At 48.2% G+C, this 20,703-nt stretch overlaps 1 protein-coding gene across 14 annotated transcripts in view; it reads left to right on the top strand.

The window, feature by feature from the left end:
• The window catches only part of chd9 (chromodomain helicase DNA binding protein 9), a 59,713-nt gene that overhangs the window by 20,613 nt on the left and 18,397 nt on the right, over positions 1-20,703 (top strand). For 10 of the 14 annotated variants that reach the window (XM_088614041.1, XM_088614045.1, XM_088614044.1 and 7 more), the window contains 14 exons: positions 2,273-2,655; positions 11,488-11,596; positions 12,561-12,707; positions 13,837-13,905; positions 14,074-14,129; positions 14,754-14,871; positions 14,979-15,140; positions 15,562-15,699; positions 16,014-16,135; positions 17,348-17,591; positions 17,954-18,130; positions 18,374-18,517; positions 19,349-19,604; positions 20,231-20,441. In XM_088614041.1, the coding sequence (XP_088470167.1) occupies positions 2,273-2,655; positions 11,488-11,596; positions 12,561-12,707; positions 13,837-13,905; positions 14,074-14,129; positions 14,754-14,871; positions 14,979-15,140; positions 15,562-15,699; positions 16,014-16,135; positions 17,348-17,591; positions 17,954-18,130; positions 18,374-18,517; positions 19,349-19,604; positions 20,231-20,441 (2,336 nt within the window). Of the gene's footprint in view, positions 164-2,272; positions 2,656-11,487; positions 11,597-12,560; positions 12,708-13,836; positions 13,906-14,073; positions 14,130-14,753; positions 14,872-14,978; positions 15,141-15,561; positions 15,700-16,013; positions 16,136-17,347; positions 17,592-17,953; positions 18,131-18,373; positions 18,518-19,348; positions 19,605-20,230; positions 20,442-20,703 lie in introns of all 14 variants that reach the window. The other 4 variants (XM_088614052.1, XM_088614048.1, XM_088614053.1 and 1 more) reach the window with 2 other exon arrangements.

Here is a 20,703-nt window from a genome sequence, read left to right as displayed (position 1 = left end):
GGGGGGGGGAGGTGGGTTCTGGAAGAAAAAGAAGCTGGAAGAAGGAAGAAAAAAAAAAGAGAGAGGATAAAAACCCGGCAAAAGGGGCAAGGCTTTTGTTAGGCGGCTGGAAAAAAGGAAAAAAAAAAAAACCATGTCTTCAGTGAAGAGGCCAAGAGGAAGGGTAAGTGAAACGTGCAGCGAGCTGGAGGAGGAGGGGTTGGCTGGGATGAAGGGCTAATAGGATTGAATAACCTTCCCTGCTACTGGCTGCTGCAGACCCGGGCTGCCTTCGCCATCTTGAGCTCGTCGCCGATTCCCTTGTTTGTTTAGTTCCTAGGCCTAGAGGTGGCATGCTCCGCTCGCCTTTGCCTGCTGCCTTTTTTTTTTTACTTTCTCTTTCTCTTTTTTTTTTCCGCTCTCTCTCTCTCTCCCTCCCGTCGGCGCTCTGTGTTTTTTCTCTGATACTGGCTCCTCTCCTCCAATGCAGCAGTCTCTCGCTCTCTCTCTCTCTCGTCAGTGTGTCAGTGATGAGTGTTGAAACGTTGCTCGCTGAAGTGCAACACGGGGTCTAGGTTACCCAAAAGTCTTTGGAAATCTGTGGTGGAGTGTCCCCCCCCTCGGAGAGTCGGGGGATGGGGATATTGTACAGACCTGGAGCACTGCAGAGGAGCTGCACGAACATCATAATTCCTCCTCTCTAACATCATACAGAGGTTCACTGTTTGTCTGGGAGCTGGGGTTTTTTCCTAGGTCTTTTTGTGCGGATTCTTTCCTGTTCTTGAGTCGGATTAGTGAGAACATTCCAGTGTGCAGCCTCGTTCCCCTCCAAGCTGTGCACAAACACATCCGATATGCTGCCTGTTTATCTCCCCGCTGCGTTGCTCTTTATTTTGCATTGTCCTTTTGTTTCTAGATGGCTCCTAGCATGTTTTTAAAACAATTGCCTGTTGTGCACAAAAGCATACATCACCTGTAACAGTGCGGAACAATGAAAATAAATATCTGCACGTTTGTTCTTTATTAGCTGCTGTGATTATTATTTCAGTTTTCTCACATCTTGTTGCTGCTTATTTGCCACCAAGAGAGCCTCATTACTGCTCTGGAGCTGAATCTCTGCGGACGGCAGAAATAGACTGTGGCACCAGTGTGTTTGCTAAATACAGAGAACTTGGATATAAAGATCCTGACTGCTGTGTGAGTTAAAAAAAAAAAAGACTTGGGCATGTTTCAGGAGGCTCTTTTTAAAACTGCTGGAGAAAATAGCTGGGCCTGTGGGCCACCCTGAAATGCTCCCCGTTTTAGCAAGTGTGCTCTGGGACTAGCATGCTTTAAAAATGTGCTTTAATTGAAACCATGTATCTTGGTTTTCCCTAAGAGGTTCTGAAAGGTGGAGGAGCTCCGGTCCGTGTTGTTAAATTCATTTGGACTCATGAAAATCTGTACTTTGCTATAGACTGTAAAGCTCTTGCAGTAAAGATTGTGTATTTGCGTGGACACATGAAACAAGACGGTGCTTTAACTTTTTCCATGTGTTGGAATAAAAATCCTGGGGTTTGTATTTTTCTGCTGTGGAGCATGTAGAAGCCTTTTCACTGTTTTGAGTTTTGTTGCTGAGGTATTTTAATGACCTTACCCTTCTGTGACTGAATTCTTGAACGAAATTTATACAGCTTTCTTACTCGGACTTACTGTAGGTGCACAGTGCTGATTGCTCTGGATGGCCTGAATTCTTGCCTGTATTCATTTAGGCAAAAACAAGAAATGTAAATTGCTTACTTTTATGTTGTGCGTTTTGGTAGATAACCTTGCTGCTTTTACATCTAGAGGAAAAAAAAGAAGTAGTTTTTGCCTTTTTGGTCAAAACTGGAGTTTGATTGTGATCAGCTGTCACAAAACCAAACCATTTTAAGTATCATTCTCATCTTTAGGCTTTTGGTTTAAGCAAATTTGTTCTTGCTGATGTTCACGGTTTATGAAAGGCCACCTATACACACGTCATGAAGATGAAAAATATTGCCTGGGGGGCGGCGAGAGCTGTTTTGTAACTTTTTGGTATTGTAAATGAACATTCGGAATTAATCTGCTCCCTGGCGCAATCTGAAAATTATTTCTGAGCTTAAACTGTGAGCTCCTTAGCAGTACGTTGAAATGTGGCTTTACTGAAGGGGTTCATAATAAACCATTCAGTGGACTAATTAATTGAAGAGTTTATCTTCCCAAGATCCTATTTCAAAATATAGGCAGTGTGTGTTTTAATGTTTGACTGATTTAATCTCTCTCTCTTTTTCAGCCCCCTTCCTCCAAGAACACTAATGGTTCCAGTGGACACACAAGGGTCCTCAGCCCTCAGCTGAAGAGCGGCACCTCGTCCTCCTCCTCCTCCTCTTCCTCGTCGTCGGAGAAGAGGCAGAAGAAGAAGCCGCTGATGGAGCAGGCGCTGGAGGACAAGCAGGAGAAGGCCAACCGCATCATCTCGGAGGCCATAGCCAAGGCGCGGGAGCGCGGGGAGAAGAACATCCCGCGCGTCATGAGCCCCGAGAGCTTCCCCTGCTCCTCCACGCCGCCGCGGCAGGACCACAAGCCCCACCACGCCAAGGCCCCGCCCACAGACCCGCCCTCGAGGAAGGCCAAGGGCCCCGCCGCCTCCCGATCCAAACAGAAGACCAAGATCGGGTAAGCAGGGGCGTCGCCCTGGGCCGTTTCCGGGCGGCCCGTCTTGCTTTCGTTCCTCCGCCCGGCTTGCTGTCTGATCCAGTATCTGAGTCCGGGAGCCCTCCTGCAGGACTGTAGTTCAGAACCAGACGGGCAGCGGAGCTGGCCGTGCGGACAGGAAGTCGAAGGGCGTGCTTCGTTTGGTTAAATGAAGAAAAGTCTCTTGTGCGCTTTAAGCAGCGGATTTGTAGAGGGGGAAGGCAGTGGTTACTGTAACCCCAGTGAGCTGGGTGACTTTGACTTGGCCTGTGTTGTTGTATTACTGAGGCACTTTTGCAAGTGCACTGTCACCGCGTGCTGTACCGGCCCTGCCTTTGCCTTCCTCAAGCTCGGCACGCGCGTGGTCAGGCTCCTGGTAGCAGGTGGGAGTCGGCGGGATGGATCAGGTGTTCCTGGGCAGTCTTTTCAGTTAATCATGAAAACATCCAGCTGTCAGCCCTGTATTTACTTACTCTCACCTGAAGAAGGCTCAACAGCTGAAACGTTCTTCAGCGTGGAATTCACGTTTGCGCGTTCTTTTGCAGCCCTACTCCTATGTCATTATGTTTGTCATGCGTTGTCATTTTGGTTTCACTCCAGAAAGCACTCTGTGTGGCGAAATGAGCAAAGTGCCATCAGCTCTGTGCTCATTTCGGGAGCTTGTTGTGGGATAGTCTGTGCGCATCTCGGCTGGGCGTAGCTGGGATGCTCGGCATTATTGCACCGCGCTGGATTGCAAGTGAGTGGCTGTTGCTACTGGTATCTGTCCTCTCAGATGTTCATAGTTATGGTGGAGGGGAGACCTCTCTCTGATTCACTGTCCTGCTGCTGGGGTGTGAACCACTGGTCCACTTGCTGGGGTGTGAACCACTGGTCCACTTGCAAAGACTTGGCCGTGGGGAAGCTTGTCCAGGCAGGATGCCTGGCTTAAAGATGGCTCCTGCGGGTTCAGCAGGAACGGATACTGCCGATTTAGAGCACAGAGATGACAGTTACTTTTGCCCAGTCATGCAAGATATCGTTATTGCTCTATCGCGGTTAACATCTAAAAATACAAACAAGGCCTTCGGGTGTAGCCTTGCTGGTGTCCCAGCCTGCCGCACTACGGACGGACAGGCAGTGGCGTACTCTTGCGTTCTCCGAGGTTCGGAAGCAAGGCAGCGCGGTAGGGGAGGGGTCCGGACTCGGACTTGTGGGTCCAGCTCCTGGCAGGGGGCAATGCTGGTGGACCCAAGATCAACAAGGTCCTTCACCCAGACTGCTCCAGCGGTCTGCCCAGCTATATAAATGGGAACAAATATAAGTCACTACGGATGAAAGCAGTAAAACTTAATAATGATGGTGGGTGATGGCGACTGCCTGGAGTAATTTTCAAGGTCTGTCTTGAAACATCTTTAATTAGAAGAGGGTTAGTATTGCTGTATAGTAGTTGGCATCTAAAAATACAGAGCTTTTTAGAAAGAAAAAAACAAGTCTGTTATTTTCCTTGACCAAGACTGACGGAAGCTGGGAATGTGCTGTACAGATTCAACACACATGGGCTAAAGAAGAGTTTTACTGTGCGGATTTTTTCCAGGAATTTTCTGTATGACCTGCTCTTCCCAAAACAGTCTCTTTGAGGTTCACGCTCAAGTGCGTGAGCCCGGTAAATTTCTGTCTAGTAAACGTTCTGCCTTGTAAGTTTTACACGGCTTTTCCAAACATGCTGGTTAGTAATCCTCAAAAACATGTCGGTAAGATGAAAAACAAAGCAAACATAAAACTGACCTTAAAGATTAGATTTTGAGTGGGGAATCTGTAACATCCTAAACTATCTATCTGGATCTCAACCATTTCTGTAATTTCATCAGCACGCCGTTCCCCTAAACAGACTCCTGAGTCTTAATGTTGCCATTAACTGGTACATTCTAGGCATTCTGTATTGTTAGCATAGCTCTGGAGATCTGCACTGTATTCCAGCTGTTGCTTAACTGGCAATGTGGTGTTGTTTTTTTCCATTGTGTGCGTGGTGGAAAGCAGGGAGGGTTTTGGAGGGTTTTGATATTTGGCACTGTATGGGAATGGGATTTGTGTGTAGATGGCGAGAGAATTGAAGCATGCGTTAATAGCGCTGAGGTTTTAGATTATAAATATCTGTGTAGGCCAGGTTCATGAAATATTTATGCTTGCCTGCTGTCTCTACTGCAGAGGCTCTAACCTTCACTCACTCTCATTGCTCCAGCCTCTGTGGTGTGCCACCCTGAATATGTATGCAGCACTTTGCACTTTCGCTGCGCGGCGATGCAGTTGAAGAGTTAATCATGTTGCTGCTTCAATAAATCCGTGAGGAGGGGTTGGCGGAGCTTTGCTGCGGCGGCTCACGTCTACAGAGTGCAGCTGGAGCCCAAGCCCTGTGGAGGGAGACTGCCAGGAAAGAGCAGCTCTCCCACCGCTACAGAGCCAGAAGTGAAAAGACCCCGATTCTGGTTCTGAAGAGGGGGTGTTTTCTTGGTCCCCTGTTTATGAGGAATTTCTTAAAGATGGCTCTGCTCATTTGACATTGCAGTCGCATGTAGCGCCGGTTTTCTGCCGTGAGGAGAGAGTCGCAGCTTTACAGAAAACCTGTTACGGTAGATGTTCTCTTTGGGGCTTTTTCCCCCCCGCCTAGTCAATGCTGCTGGTAAAACAGCCAGTGGAGATTTTCCTCAGGTCTGGCTCCTGCAAGCTGCTGTGACTCAGTGTTTCCGCTTTCAAACCCTCGTAGAGGAAATAAATCGGGGTTTGTAATTTAAGATTGGATTTGAAGCCTTGATTTCCTCTACGGATGAAGGCGTGATGCTCAGTGGAACATCTTTAGACTGTAAAGCCTGCATGAAGGCTAGTAAGCATATTCCCTGTCAGCAGAAATGAAGGGGACTTGAACATTTGCAACTCGTTCAGAATCTTTATATTCTTATGACTGAGAGGAGGCTGTTGAGCCCAGCTAGCCTGTTTGGTGGTTAGTAGCTAATTGATCCAGCGATCTCATTCAGACATTTTTTGCATCAGCTTCATCTGCTGAGTGGCTTCTTCTCGTTACATAGAAGAGCTTCCTTTTCTCCGTTTTAAATGCACTTCCAGGTTTCCCCTTGTGCCTTCTGGTCGGTGTTTCACTGCGGGTTCTAAGGAAGTCCCCTGGGTAAACTTTGTTAAGGCCTTTGAGGATTATGAGTACCTCTGTCTGGTCCCGTCTTAATCTTCCCTGCTCCAGTCCCTTCTGATAGCTGCCTGTGGAGGCACAGATATGGGTCCCCCACTGTGAAGGTGGACTCGCAGGGATCTTTCAAGAAGCTGGCTTATCAGTCAAGAAACTGGAGGATGGGCGTCCTGGCCCATTTCCTCCAAGAAATTGTGTAGATTGTCAATGGCAGCGATCAATCTGTTTCCCAGGATGGCGTTGGCGACCTCCCTCTTCCCTTAGCTCTCCCAGGGCCCTAGAGCTTGTATCGCCTAGCTCTGGTGCTGCTGTGCCATCGGACTTGTTGGACTGGGTGAGGCAAGAGGAAGAGATAGCAGAAGTTATGCTTTTTTTCCAATGGGGAAAAGGTTGGAAATGACACTGGAGTTATTTTTGGTTGCATAAGTTTTTTTTTTTGCTCAGATTGCCCAGAACCCTGAAGGAATATGCTCGGCAGGTACCAGCTGAAGGGCCTGATCAGACTGATAACTCGCAGTCAAACCACTGAGGACTGAGGTCAAACCCCTGAACAACCTGAAGTTGTTCATGGTGCTTTTTCTGCAGAGTTAAGCAAATTTGAAATTCAAGCCTTACTCTCCGATGCGGCACTACTGTGGACCGTTGCGTCTTGGTCCTGGCCCAGCGGAGAGAGCTTTAGCTATTGGGAGTAAAGTACCTTGGTCAGGGGAGCAGTACGGGATGCTCAAAAAAGAGGATGCAGGGAAACGGGCTACGCTCTCGGGATGGAGCAGAGCCACATTGGATCATGAGCTCTTAGAATTCAACCATGCAAGAGGAGGTTCCAGTCTTTTCTGATCTTGAGTCCTGTTCCTGGCTGAAACGGGTGTCATCTGAGTCAGAGGTTACTGAAGCAGTCCGGGCTTAACAAACCTCCTGCACAGAGCTGAAGTCTTTCCTCCCCTCTGCATTGCGAATCTCGCACTGTTTTTCTCTGCCTCACACCCTTCCTGAATTCGTCACAAGTCGCCTCGTTTATTTATACTTCCCCACTGCTGACTTTTTTTCTCCTTACCTCAGTGCGAGGTATTTTTTTTCAGCATTGTGCAGTATGAGATGTGAGGGGAATTTATTCTTGGTTTTCCTGAAATCTAATGGTTTGGGATTTCGGGGGCACAGGGGGAAGCCTAAAATCTTGCGCTGAGGGCTGCCTGCTGCCTTAGTGGTAGAGGTAATTGTTAGTTTCACATAAGAAACGAGTTTGTGTTACAGCCACGCCTTCAGTAAGCGTGGGAGCTTTCCGTTGCAGTTTCTGAAACCTGAGTAGTTTCTGTTGAATTCCCACGCTAACACGGTAGCAGAAGCCACCCGTGTTCTAACTGCTGGCCTAGGCTAAAGTAGGATTGAGGCTCTTTGATGGTGACTTGACTGGAGATGTCCTAACGCTTGTCAGGCTTCTATTACAGGGAGGTGAAACAGATGGGTTAAAAATAGCACTACTGTGAGTGGCTGCTGCAGCCCCTACCCTGCTTAGGGAAAGCCAGGAGGGTACCCTCTCTCCCCTGGCCACCCACCCTCTCGCAGTGTCCTGCAGCTCTGTGGCTGTGCAGTGCACGCAGCCCTGAGCAGTCAAGGACCCTAGCTCACCCTCCCTCTTCCCCTCCTTCCCCCCAGCACTATTGCAGCCTGCTCCACGCTGGAATATCACATTTCAAGGAGCTCTATTGGTCGGTTTTGCCAAAGCCATAACGGCAAAACCTGTAGAGTCCCATTTTTCGGAGGCTCTTCTTCCTCAGGCTGTGACAGGAGATCACATGCTGGGCTGCAGCGCTGTTGATGGCCCTTCCCGCTTCAAGCAGGATCAGTAGCTGTGCCGAGTCTGGCAGGTTTAGGAAGTCTGGGATTTGATTTATCGAACAGAAGCAAGTTTCTCTGACCCACGAGTCCATCTAACAGTGCAGCGGAACATGCGCCTCCCTGCTGGCAGCTGCAGCACGGCCGGTCCTCTCTGGACAGCCAGGACAGGACAGTGTTTCTATGGCCAGGCTGTGGTCACTGAGCCCGTCCTTTCTGCCAGTCAGGAAAGGACTCTGCCCTTTTTTCCCCAGTTTCTGTTGCCGAGTTGTGCTCGCTGAGCCTGTACTTCATCACGGTCAGTTTCTCCTTGCTGTCTCTCACCCTGGACAGATACTCAGCCAGTGTGTCTTTTTTTTGGGACCAGTACCATTCCAGTTTGTGTACATGTGCCCCAGTGGATGAGGTCTTCTTAATCTCCTTTCGACAGGCTTTTGCCTTCTTGCTTCCTCACTCGTTCTCAGGTCCAGTTCTCTGGCTTCATTTTTCCATCTTTCGTCTTTCCATCTCTACGCCAGTTTTCTTTAGTTTTGGTGACTCTCTCCCTGGGTGGGTCTGGTCCCCCGGGCGACCTTGACCATGGTCTCCTATCCTGCGTGTCCGCGGTTCGGCATGCCTCCTGCTACACCGATAGAGCGCCCGCTCGCACTTCAGGGTTAATGGGGCGTTTGGCATTTCAAGCTGTGTTGGTAGTAGGACGTTATGAAGTCAAGCCTTTCACTTAATCTGTCTCTCTTAAAGTCTGTCGAAAGTAAGACACTGGGGAGGTGTGAAAGAACATCCTGTGCGGTCTGTGAAGGTGTCAGGAGAATCGTGAAGCTCCATTCAGAAAAATAGGACAGGGTGCTTGCAGGCTGTTAAGCGTTTTATTCTGGTCCTGTCCTTTGCTGTGAGGGTCTAACTTGGCTTGCCCACCTAAATGTTTACTGTTTTTTTTAGTTACTGGCATAACTCGTTACGCTGTGTCTTCTATTAACTTCTTAAAATATGTAACTTTCACGGCAATGCTGTGAATATTCTCTGTAGAAGCATGTTGCAGGCTCCCCGTGAGAACATTTATATTTCATTTCATAGGGGCTTGTTGAGGTTTAATCTAGCTCGGGGGGGAGCAGTCTGAAATTAAAGGTTATTAAGAGCGTGCCCGTGTCTTTCGTGTTCGTGTGAATGGTGGAGCACACTTGGAAGAGAGAGGGTGTTGAGATGGAGGGGGGCTGGCACCCCAGAGCCCATGTGTCCACCTGTCTCCCTAGGACCCCGGAGCTGCTTGAGCGAGGCTCCTGGAGTCCTCATGAGACGTGACGCTCGATTGCCAGGGTGTTAGCCACGGATTATAGTATTTGAGGTTTTTCTTGCATTCCTGCGACTCCTTTGGGCTTATCCAGTGCTTGCAGATCTCCCTGCGCGGAGCCTTCAGGGAGGCCTGACTATAGGGCAGCTCACTGGGGGAGGGAGAGCGACTGGGTTCATGGAGGGGACACGAAGTCTAAAAAAATAAAGATTTTTTTTACCATTATTGTTTGGACCAGTTGTGGGACGAGGAAAACATTTTTTTTTTATGCCAGTTTGCCGTGTTTCTTAGTCTGTGCCTTTTCGGATCCCATGTCTGCTGTCATGCGGTCAGCATGTGATTATGCCGATGGAACGATCGATACTGCTGGATCTTGTTTCCCTTCCGTGGAAGGGGAGATGGAGGGAAAATCTGGAAAGAGGTGGGAGAGAGATGTGCAGGCCTGGCAGGGGGCCAGACAGCTGACTGGTTTTCTCTGGATCCAATAAAGACGGAGGCTCCAGGGGTAGGGGAATGGTGATGTCAGCGCTCCACATGGCCGCTTGCCACCCCATCCCCACATCCCCACACACACACCTGCATTTGCACGCGCACGCACACACACTCGCACTCTCCAGCTGCCTGGTGTGGCACTGCGTCCAGAGTGGAAGTCTGTTGCGTCAGCAGTTTCATAAAGCTCAACCCTTTTATGCCACAGATGGGAGTTTCGTTCATGTGTCAAATTTGGCATGAATTATTCTTGCCTGAGGGGTACGCGTGAGAGATGCCACCTTGAATCTTTTGCTTTGTGTTGCTCATAAAGGTTACAGGACTGAAGCAGGGTGTGCTTTATAGAATACAGCTCTTGAGAGCTCTCACAGGAAGAGGCAGAATCTCAGGGTGTTTTTCCTATGCATTAGTCTCTGTAAGTTTCAGGTGCTTTGAATTTTGCAGTGTGTGGAGTGTAGGGCAGGGATACCACTAAAAAAGTTCTTCCCATGGAATATTACAGAGTCTAATAGTGTACTACTGCAGCAGTCGCCACAAAGACTTCAGTAGGTCCATATGAATAATAGTGATCCAATATCAAGTTTAGGGAAATTGTTCAGTTGTGGTTGTCAAAAGCTTCAGTTCAACAGGTTTTATACCTCTTTAAATCTGCACTGAACTTTGGAAAATGGCTTCACTGGTTCGGTTCATTGGATAATTAATTCAGTTAACTACTTTGAAACTTGGGTAAAAGACACCACTGACAGATGCAGCTTTAGTGAAGACGACAGTAGGGCCCAGCCTGTCCTGCATGTCGTGCTGCTCTGGAGGGTCTTCTGCACCGAGGGTTAAAGCTTCTCTCCAGCTCTGGGTAGTGCATGTGAGACGGACCTCACTGGTGATGAAGTCCCTGCATGGAGCTACAGGCGAAGACGGGTCGTTCCGGTTCCTGCGAGGCGACTCCTGCAGCGGAGAGCACCTCTTGCTGGTTTCTCCTGTTGTGGCTGCTGACGTTGTTCAGAAGAGTGATCTTCTGTCCTTCAAGCTGTTCTTGTTTTGTGGGGCAGTTTTTCTGCTTTATGACATGCAAGTTAAATGCTGTGAATGCAGCTTCCACACAACCTCGTTTGCCCTCCGTAATGGGTCTTGCAGGCGGACTGGGCTGTGCCGCGGTAGTGAGAGGTGTGGCTGGGTGTGTTTGTTCTTGGGCTGGGGTGCTTTAATGCAGCTGCCACTGACAACCTAGCGAGCGAGTCCCAGCAGGGCTCTCCAGTCCATACTGGCGCTTCTCTGCAGCCGGAGGAATCTGAGAGCGCGTGTGGCTCTCGCTGTTCCTTGGCACAGGATGCGCTGAGCTGTGAAACGGTGCCCAGGCAGTAAGTGTGGGAAGGGCACTTCCAGAGCAGCCTGCCGCTGAGCTATTTTCTGTCTCCTTCCTTCCTCTTTCACCTCCAGCAGACACTTAGGATTGATCATCATTAAAGGCTGTTCTTGGCGTCTGACTCTTCAGTTTAAGGGAGCAAACAGGCAGTACAGTTAGCAGACTGTAGAACTGTGCAGGTTGCCATCTTCGTGGATGACGTGATCTGAGCTTTTCGGGGGTAGAAACTTGACTTCATCTCCAGCTGGCATCATCCTGCCAGTCTCTGACGTTTTTGTGTTAGCTGGTATCGGCATCCATTTAAAAAGGCATCTACTAAAACAACACTCCTTAAAACTAAGGAGCTTGTGTGCTCTGCTTGGAGAATGTTGTTGATGGTACTTTTTTAAATTCGTAAGTCTTCTAAACATCAGTAATAAGCACTCCGAAAACGTTAGCTCTTTCAGATCATTTCCCTGTTGTTCTTCCAGCCGGTTGGCTTCATGGTGTTTCTGACCTTCCTGAAGTGTTATTAGCTTTCATACTGTCTGCAGAGCCGAAACGGTTATTGTTCTGGTATCCAGACCCCTATGAGTCGTCTTCCCCTCCTTTTTTTTCCCCTTTTGTTTGCTTTTCCCCAGTGAGGCTGCATTCCAGGACGCTTACTGATCGATTTTGTTTTAATTTCAGCAAAATAGTCATCAAGTTTGGCAAGAAGAAGAAAAGGAAGACGGAGTCCTCCGAAGAGCTGTCGGACACGGAGCCCCTTCCGCGGCGCTGCTCCAAGGACGATGACTCGGTGAGCGGTGGGAGAGGATGGGGCACGAGTGGGTCTTGTTTTGTGTGCTTTCTTCTCTTCGGGTTCTCCACTTATTATTTAAAAGCTCTCCTGATCCGGAGGGTCCAGTCGTGTGTCTTTCACATCTTGGCTCAGAGCTAGGGACCCCGTGACCGACCACGGGAGAATGAGGAAGAGCGAGCAGACTCCTCTGACCTGCCTACCCCTCGAGCCCTCTCCATTTGTAAAATGCGTTGCAGGGACCACTGCCCCTTAGTGCAGGATCAGCCCTGATCAGCGTCCTTCACTGACCGCACTGCATTGGCATGCAAGCACCTGGAAGGCCTCAAGAGTCTGTGTGTCCCAACACGAGAATCTGCATCATTCCCACGTCATCCCACTGCCGTGGGCTGCTCTTAACCCAAACCAGCAGCCCAACAGGAGCACTTAACTCTGTGCTTGAATGAAGTGTAGCCTAAAGATAGCACTACCCACGATGAGGGGGGTGGGGGGGAGGGGACCCTCCCGGTTTGAATCCGTTTTGAAACATGCTTTAAATCTCTCAACATTTCAGCCCTAATCAAGGCCTCAGCAGAGAAGATGGCACTAGCAGTACATGAGCTTTACTTGTTGGCATGTTATAGTTTGAGGGATGTAAATTTCCACAGAATACATATTTTAACAAAATTAAGTTCTGAGCAGCTAAGTACATTAGTGTGAACCGGGAGGGGGTCAGAGAGGATGGTGTGGAGCCGAAGGGATGGAAAATGGGTATGGCGTAATCAAATCTTTACATGCTGGAGTTCAAGCCTGCAATGCAGTAGACAGTAAAGGACAGTTTACAGTGGAAATACAGGAGGGTTTCGTGCTGCTTCTGTAGAGTTACTGTCCCCCAGGTTGTCTTGATTTTCCCGGCATCCCTTTGCCCTAAAGACCACAGGGACAAAGCGATAAAGGCCTTTAATTACCTTTTTTTCTCCCTCAGAAAAGAAGATCTAACCGTCAGGTAAAACGCAAAAAATACGCAGAGGAGGGGGAGTGCAAGGTTTCAGACGAGGAGGTCAAGGTGATCGTCAAAGCCAAGAAGACGGCCTCGGGTTCGCGCAAGGAGCAGCCAGTGCAGCTGTTTGTGGTGAGCGCACAGCAATGCCGAGCACGAGACTCTGCGCGGGAACGTCACATGCAGTCCGTGCATAGAGATCTTGAGAATACTGCCATCGCTAAATAAGCAAAAACAAACAGGCCTCATAGAGGTGGCATGTGCCAGCAGCCATATCACCCTGCAACTCACAACTGGCAACCCACTGAAGCTAAGCAGGTGTGAGCCTGGTCAGTACCTGGATGGGAGACCTCCTGGGAAAAACTAAGGTTGCTGCTGGAAGAGGTGTTAGTGGGGCCAGCAGGGGGTGCTCACCCTGTGGTCCATGTGGGTCCTAATGCCCCAGTATAGTGATGGGGGCACTATACTGTAAACAGGCGCCGTCCTTCGGATGAGACGTAAAACCGAGGTCCTGACTCTCTGTGGTCATTAAAAATCCCAGGGCGCTTCTCGAAAAGAGTAGGGGTGTAACCCCGGTGTCCTGGCCAAATTTCCAATTGGCCCTTACCAATCATGGCCTCCTAATAATCCCCTTCTATGAATTGGCTACATTACTCTGCTCTCCTCCCCACTGATAGCTGATGTGTGGTGAGCGTTCTGGCGCACTATGGCTGCCGTCGCATCATCCAGGTGGATGCTGCACATTGGTGGTGGTGGAGGGGAGTCCCCATTACCTGTAAAGCGCTTTGAGTGGAGTGTCCAGAAAAGCGCTATATAAGTGTAAGCAATTATTATTATTATTATTATTATTATGTGCTGTCTGGCACTCATCTGCTCACTTGTTTGGCACTTCGCTTTGCAGAACGTTAGGCCAAAAGCTGATCTTTAATCTACCGGAGCAGAAGTACAAGGAGCACATTGGTTATTTCTGTTCGTTTTCCACAAGCTGTTTCCGGCACTGAAACAAACACGGTTCTCTGGAAAAGGGCAGAGTACTCTCTGAATCAGTGCTCTCCTGGCTGAGCATCAGTGAAAAAGGTTAAGGGTTAGCAGTTTTCCTCCAGCTGGAATAAAGGCAGTCGTGGTGCTAGGAGAAATTTGACAGATCCAGGCTTGGATCTACAAGAGTTATTTGACAGCAAGTTTTTTTTTTTTACTGCTTAAAGCCGCTGCTGTGTTTAAAGTGTTTTTTTTAACATTGTTTTTTGCTTTAACATTTCAGGAAAATCCCAGTGAGGAAGATGCCGCAGTGGTAGACAAAATCATGTCTTCCCGCATAGGAAAGAAGGAGGTAATTGATCGATTGTTTTGCTTCTTCCAGAGCTTGGGTTCTGTTCCCCCGCCTGCAAGACAGGAGAACACGTGTGGCTAGTTGTGACACATGGCTGGCTCATGGGAGGTTGTTTTCACAGTGGTGCTGTGGATTCACTAAATTAACCTCCTTCTCCTTCTCCTGCAGGTGTCTCCTGGGGTCGTGGTTGAAGTTGAAGAGTTTTACGTCAAATACAAAAACTAGTAAGGACTCTTTTGACATAACGTTTGGACTTTCTTGCTCACTTAGCTTTAAAAAAATATGTTGAGCTACGCATCTTCATGCAGAAAGATTTCTTGTCTTCTGTTCAGACTGGGTGTACCTGTTTTGAAGTTATTGATGCATAAAATACTTGTGGTTTTTAGGAAATGTTAGTGTTCCCAATGTCATCAGAAAAATGGGTATCCGACCCATTCTAAATTGTAATCAGTACATGAACTGTTGCTCATGTAAAGATGGAAAAAATGTTTCCAGCTTAGCAGCTTCAGTGCTGCCCCTAGGACAATTCCTTAGCAGGTAAAGATCAGTTGGTCCTTCCTGCTATAAACCCATTAAATGATTAAGAAAACACACACTTGTTTTATTTGTCATTGATTACATTACAGTGTTGCCTAACTAGTAAGAATTAGCCAAACATTTTCGAACATTCATTTCAGGAAGGCTCAGTCTCCTTTGCTCAGGCTGTAACAGGAGATCACCTTCTGTGCTGCACCTCTATTGAGTTTCTTCCCCAAGTAGGACCGAGAGCTGTTCTGATCCTGGCAGGTTTGGGAATTGTGGAATTTGATTGGTTGTCTGCTTTCTCTCTCTCTCTCTGTGACCATCAGCTCGTATTTGCATTGCGAATGGGCCACTGAGCAGCAGCTTGTTAAGGACAAGAGGATCCAGCAGAAGATCAAACGATTCAAGATAAAACAGGCACAGAGGGCTCACTTCTTTGCAGATGTAAGACCCTCCTGATTCTCTCTTGGTTTGTTTCGCTCGTATGCAAATGAGCCCGTCTCCTGTGCTGCTGGTAATCATGAGAGGAACGTGCTTCATTTCCATTGCAGATGGAAGAGGAGCCTTTTAACCCCGACTACGTGGAGGTGGATCGAGTGCTGGAAGTCTCCTACTGCAAGGACAAGGACACTGGAGAGGTAACACTGACACACTCTCCCTGTTATCCACCCCAGGGCGGAGAGTTTCAGAAGTGTTTGCATGATAATAAAAAAGTAAGTGTCGTGTAGAGGAAACTCATTACCTTTTTTTCTGTCATCTGTATCCCCAAATAATATATAAGCCCCACTGTCCGGCTGCAGGATTGACCCCAAATTGATTTAAAACAAGAAGGAGGGATTAAATGTTGTCTTTAGTTGATAGGTGCATGACTAATTGTGCTGCATCTAGCAGCTTGGTGGTATTGAGCAGAAAACACCACACCAAGACCCCTGTTGATTTCTGTGATGGAAAAATACTGTGGATCTTCTACTGTAGGGATGTTCACTGGATTATCTTTGGTTGCCTGACTTTGAATTAGAGGACACAATTGCAGCAGGACCAGTGCCAGCTGTTGGTGTGCAGCTGCCTGGTGGCTGAACCTGCAAGTTCTGGTTGCGCTGTTCATTGCGATTGCTGCGTGTGTGTTTTCGGCAGCCTGTGGTGTATTACCTGGTGAAGTGGTGCTCCCTGCCCTATGAGGACAGCACCTGGGAGCTGAAGGAGGATGTGGACCAGAGCAAGATCGAGGAGTTTGAGCAGCTGCAGGCAGCCAGGCCAGACCCGCGCAGAGTGGTAAGCGCCTCTCTGCCTTCTTGCAGCAGCTTGTCTGAAAGACGCATTTAAATTAAGAGCAAAATCGGAGACAAGGTGTTGGCTGCATGGGTGGTTCTGTTGGTGGTGGTGATCTTTTTAGGAATGTCAAGATGGCTTTGAGTAGACTGGATGTTTGGATGGTCAGAGTTGCACTTAAAAATAAATGGCTGTCGTTGGGGAGACCTCTGGACCTGCTGCCAGGAGCCGGTTCAGGCCGAGCTGCTGGAGAAGAGTGGGAGTTCCGTCTGTAGCCTGTGACCCGGTGTCTGCCTCTCCCCTGGTCCCTTGCACAGGAGCGACCCCCCGCCAGCATGTGGAAGAAGACAGAGCAGTCCCGGGAATACCGCAATGGGAACCGGCTCAGGGACTATCAGCTGGAGGGAGTGAACTGGCTCCTGTTCAACTGGTACAACAGGTGAGCGAGGGCAGGGCAAGTGCCTCTTCACCAAGGCTGCAATCTCCTCACAGCAGTGGAGAGGGTCCTTGAATTTCTCGGTGAAATTCCAGTTGCTCACATGTAGGCCAATGCAATCAGGAAAGGTTGCATATGTCGGTGCTCAGAAGAGAGTTCCTTAAATTCCTCTTGCGTTCTCAAAGCCGTGCAGTTTTTCTTTCAAGTCGCATTCAGTGACAGGATGGCAGATTTTTTTTTAATTGCCATAATTGCGTTCATTTTCCTGTCACTGAATGGTTGCATGTCTGTCACAACTGTCCTCTGCAAGCTGACAGGATGAGGAAAAAAAGTCATTTGCATTATTATAAATTCAGCTCCTAAGTCATTCTGCATTTTTTTACAGTTTTGAAATGGTGAAATCTGGTCTAGGATGTGCGTTATCTAAGGATTCAGCACGCATCTTAGACTTAATTAGCTTCGATGTGGTTTTTTTTATTTTTGTGTACAAAAATGTTTTGCTATTTCGTCTGCAAGTACTGGTAGTTTACCTCTGTTATAAAATGTTTTACTTAAAAGATGACACTTAGAATGTCCCTTGCCAGATGTCTGGAATACCTGATTCCTTTTACCTTTGTCCCTTTCTAAGCTGATGAATGCTATCAGCAGTTCTCGTGTCTGGCTAATCTGCATTGCAATTATTTATGGAAGTGAGTACAATGAACAAAAAGAGTGATTTTTTGCGATTAAAAAGTCATACAGAGATAGAGGCAAGTCTCTCCAAGTCACTGGCTGTGATTTGTTTGGAAAAACATTCCATGTAATCTTTGTGTGTGTGTGGCCACATTCCTACTGCCGAGGCACGTCGGAGAAATGTGAAACAGGTAACTGTCTGAACTAGACGTCTGCCAAGAACTAGCAATAGAAGCCTGCTTTAAATGGCTCTATGCACAAAATCTGCAATGAATGCAAAGCCTTTTCTAAAATATTCCATCATGACTCTTTTAGGATTTCATCGTTATTCAGGGGAGTAGGGCATGGAAACATTCAGACAGGAATTCTGAGATGAATCCATTTGTGAACCCATCTCGCTGTCTAATGCAGACTGTAAAAGGGATTTTAAGTAAGCTCAGATGAATATCTTGATGGGACATTTGGGGAATGGCCAGCCAAACTCTTCCCGACTTACATTTAAGGTTATTTCCTTTTTTTTTTTGCCCTCCATTCCTTCGAAAGACGGAACTGCATCCTTGCTGACGAAATGGGTCTTGGCAAAACCATCCAGTCCATCACATTCCTGGAGGAGATCTTCCTGACGGGCATCCGCGGACCATTCCTCATCATCGCGCCGCTGTCCACCATCGCCAACTGGGAGAGGGAGTTCCGCACCTGGACGGATCTGAATGTCATTGTCTATCACGGCAGCATGGTCAGCCGCCAGATGCTCCAGCAGTACGAGATGTACTTCAGGGACTCTCAGGTACAGCTCCCTTGTCGCCTGGTTCCTCCAAGAGAGTAGGAGCATTACAGCACATCAATCAGTGTCTAGACTAGACATAAGGGATGTTCATATGTGTAATCTGTATTAATTGGTAGTATCTGTATAGGTATGTGCAAATCTGTCAAGGAGTATACAAGTGCGTTCCAGGGGCTGCAGCTGTGCTGAAAAATTCCAAGCTTGACATCGGGAGAGGGTGGGAATTCTGCTAATGGGAGTAGGCAGTTCACCTCATACTCGTTTTAATGTCAAGGTTCTTCATGGTGATAAGTGTTCAATGTCTCTCGGGCACCAGCGGTCGACAGTGCCGTGTTACACACTTGTTGTGCTCCGTCCTCCCTAAGGGCCGAGTGATCCGCGGGGCTTACAAGTTCCACGCGATCGTCACCACCTTCGAGATGATCCTTGGCGGCTGTCCCGAGCTCAACGCCATTGAGTGGCGCTGTGTCATCATCGACGAGGCGCACCGGCTGAAGAACAAGAACTGCAAGCTGCTGGAGGGCTTCAAGCTCATGAGCCTGGTACTGGCCCCTGATGTGTTTCTTTTACGGTGCTGTATTAAGTGGAACATTTGCGCGGTAATTGGCAAACTGACACTGATCTATCCTGCTGGGTAGACAGTGTGCAGGGCCTGAATGTGCGGACTTTTGCTTGTAGAAATATTGCAGAAGATGCCTGTAATATGAGATATCGCAGAAGGCACTGCAATCCCCCTATTCTCTCTGCAGCATGTGACATTTTTTCCTGTCCCGCTATCCTTCCAGGAGCATAAGGTACTGTTGACAGGCACTCCTCTTCAGAACACGGTAGAGGAGCTCTTTAGCCTGCTGCACTTCCTGGAGCCCTTGCGGTTCCCTTCAGAGTCCACCTTCATGCAGGAGTTCGGGGATCTGAAGACGGAAGAGCAGGTGAGAGCTCCATGGATCCATGCTTACAAAGCCCCTGCTATCCCCAGCCTCTGTTTATGATGGTGCATTAAGTGTGAGGTACTCTATCAATACAAATCACAGCTTTCCTTTATGCACAGGTCTTCAGTCTTTATACTGTGATTTGGATTTCAGACAAGTTTGTATGTTTTGTTTTTAGATTAATTATTGACTTAATCTAAATCTGATTTGAGAACTTGTTAAAACCTGAAGGTGCAGGGCACTCTAACCTTGTGTTGGAGATGTCTGCCGGGGCTGGGAGTTTGTTTTATACACAGTTATGTGCACAGTGACGTCTGGGGAAGAGTCAGCTGAGAGATGTTCTGTTTTACTGTAGGGAATATTTTCATGGGAATTTCCACTGCATAAAAAGTGGAATTTCTTTTGATGTTGATATTACATTGGGGAAAGTCTGGTATTCTAACTGGGTCACTCTGACATGTGGCAAGGCAGAGTAAACAAACAGATATTGCTGATAATTATGTTTTTGAAAAGCCTGTAGGTTTTAGCTGTGCTCTGAATGCAAAGATCTAGTATCTGCAGTCTAATATTTCTTTACACAGGTGTTCATAATCTTAATGTCAGTTTGCTTAGGAAGCCCTCAATGACGCTTGAATGCAGCACTCTTTTTTTATAACTGAAATTGTAACAAAAGCTGCTTGTTAAACTTTTGCACTTTCATGCCAGCTTTATAAAAACATCCCCCATGTGGTATGTATGTCAGCGGGTTGTGGTGGGCGGAACTGGGTGTAAGTGGCAGGTCAGCCCTGTAGCAGCTCAAGCAAAAACCCGTCTGCTCTCGCCTCTGCACAGGTCCAGAAGCTCCAGGCCATCCTGAAGCCCATGATGCTGCGGCGCTTGAAGGAGGACGTGGAGAAGAAGCTGGCGCCCAAGGAGGAAACCATCATTGAGGTGGAGCTCACCAACATCCAGAAGAAGTACTACCGGGCCATTCTGGAGAAGAACTTCTCCTTCTTGTCGAAGGGCGCTGGCCAGGCCAATGTGCCCAACCTCGTCAACACCATGATGGAGCTGCGCAAATGCTGCAACCACCCCTACCTCATCAAAGGTACAGAGCAGTCGCTGGCACTGTACATGCCTTCACCAAGCATTGCCTGTGCTCTGTCACTGCTCCTGCTGCATGTCCATTATTAGCATGTCCCATTTCATCTGTATGCTGTTGCCATGCCTGTCTCATTAAGGGAGAGCACTACACGGTTGACTTGCTGTAGTTACTTATCATTCCCGTAGTGCTGTGCTCCACAACTCCAGTCCTGGAGAACTGCAGTGTCTGGGTATTTGTTGCGCCTCTGCTGTTAATGACATGAGCTGATCTTTAGCTCGGTTACACCAGCTTAACACTTTTCAAAGTTGTCAATTCATTTAGAGAGACCTAGAAAACATGCTGGATTCCGGGCATCAAGGACTAGAGTTCTGCACTTGTGCCATAGTGCCTGATTTCACAGCAGGTAAATTCATGACAAGAATATCGGAGACCTGATTTTGTGGCTCAGGAAAAATTTTGCTTCTTGACGGACTTGAATTGACGTTGCAGTTAATACGGGGTACAGGTAGCCCAGTCTCGAATGTTGGCTGGAACCTCATGTGAGAAAAGCAAGGATCACCAGAGAGAGGCCGGTGTAGGCGCTCCTGTGTGCGGGGAGCCGACCCCCCTCATCTCGCTGTGTCCTCCAGGGGCGGAGGAGAAGATCCTGGAGGAGTTTCGGGAGGTGCACAACCCCGCGGCGCTGGACTTCCACCTGCAGGCCATGGTGCAGTCCGCCGGCAAGCTGGTCCTCATCGACAAGCTGCTGCCCAAGATGAAGGCGGGTGGCCACAAGGTCCTCATCTTCTCCCAGATGGTCCGCTGCCTGGACATCCTGGAGGACTACCTCATCCAGAGGAGGTAACCTGCCTGCGACACCCATCCCATACTGCAATATCTCGGATTCAGATCTCCTACCAAAACACTCTCATCTGTTTTCCCAGCTTGTTTCTTTTTGCTCCATTTGCAAGCGACTGTCCGCCTTTGTTTTGATACACGTAGGATGCCTCTGTTATCCTTGTTGCCAGGAGACAGAAGTAACCTAAAACAGGCTCAGATGCTTCCACACAATTGACTCTGTCCTGATCATTTCTGATGTTCTGATTTCTTTAAAGGCGATTTG

This window comes from Lepisosteus platostomus, chromosome 20 (genome assembly GCF_059453375.1).
Source record: "Lepisosteus platostomus isolate fLepPlt1 chromosome 20, fLepPlt1.hap1, whole genome shotgun sequence".
Taxonomy (NCBI): Eukaryota; Metazoa; Chordata; class Actinopteri; order Semionotiformes; family Lepisosteidae; genus Lepisosteus; species Lepisosteus platostomus.
This window is presented reverse-complemented; position numbering and strand designations above follow the sequence as displayed.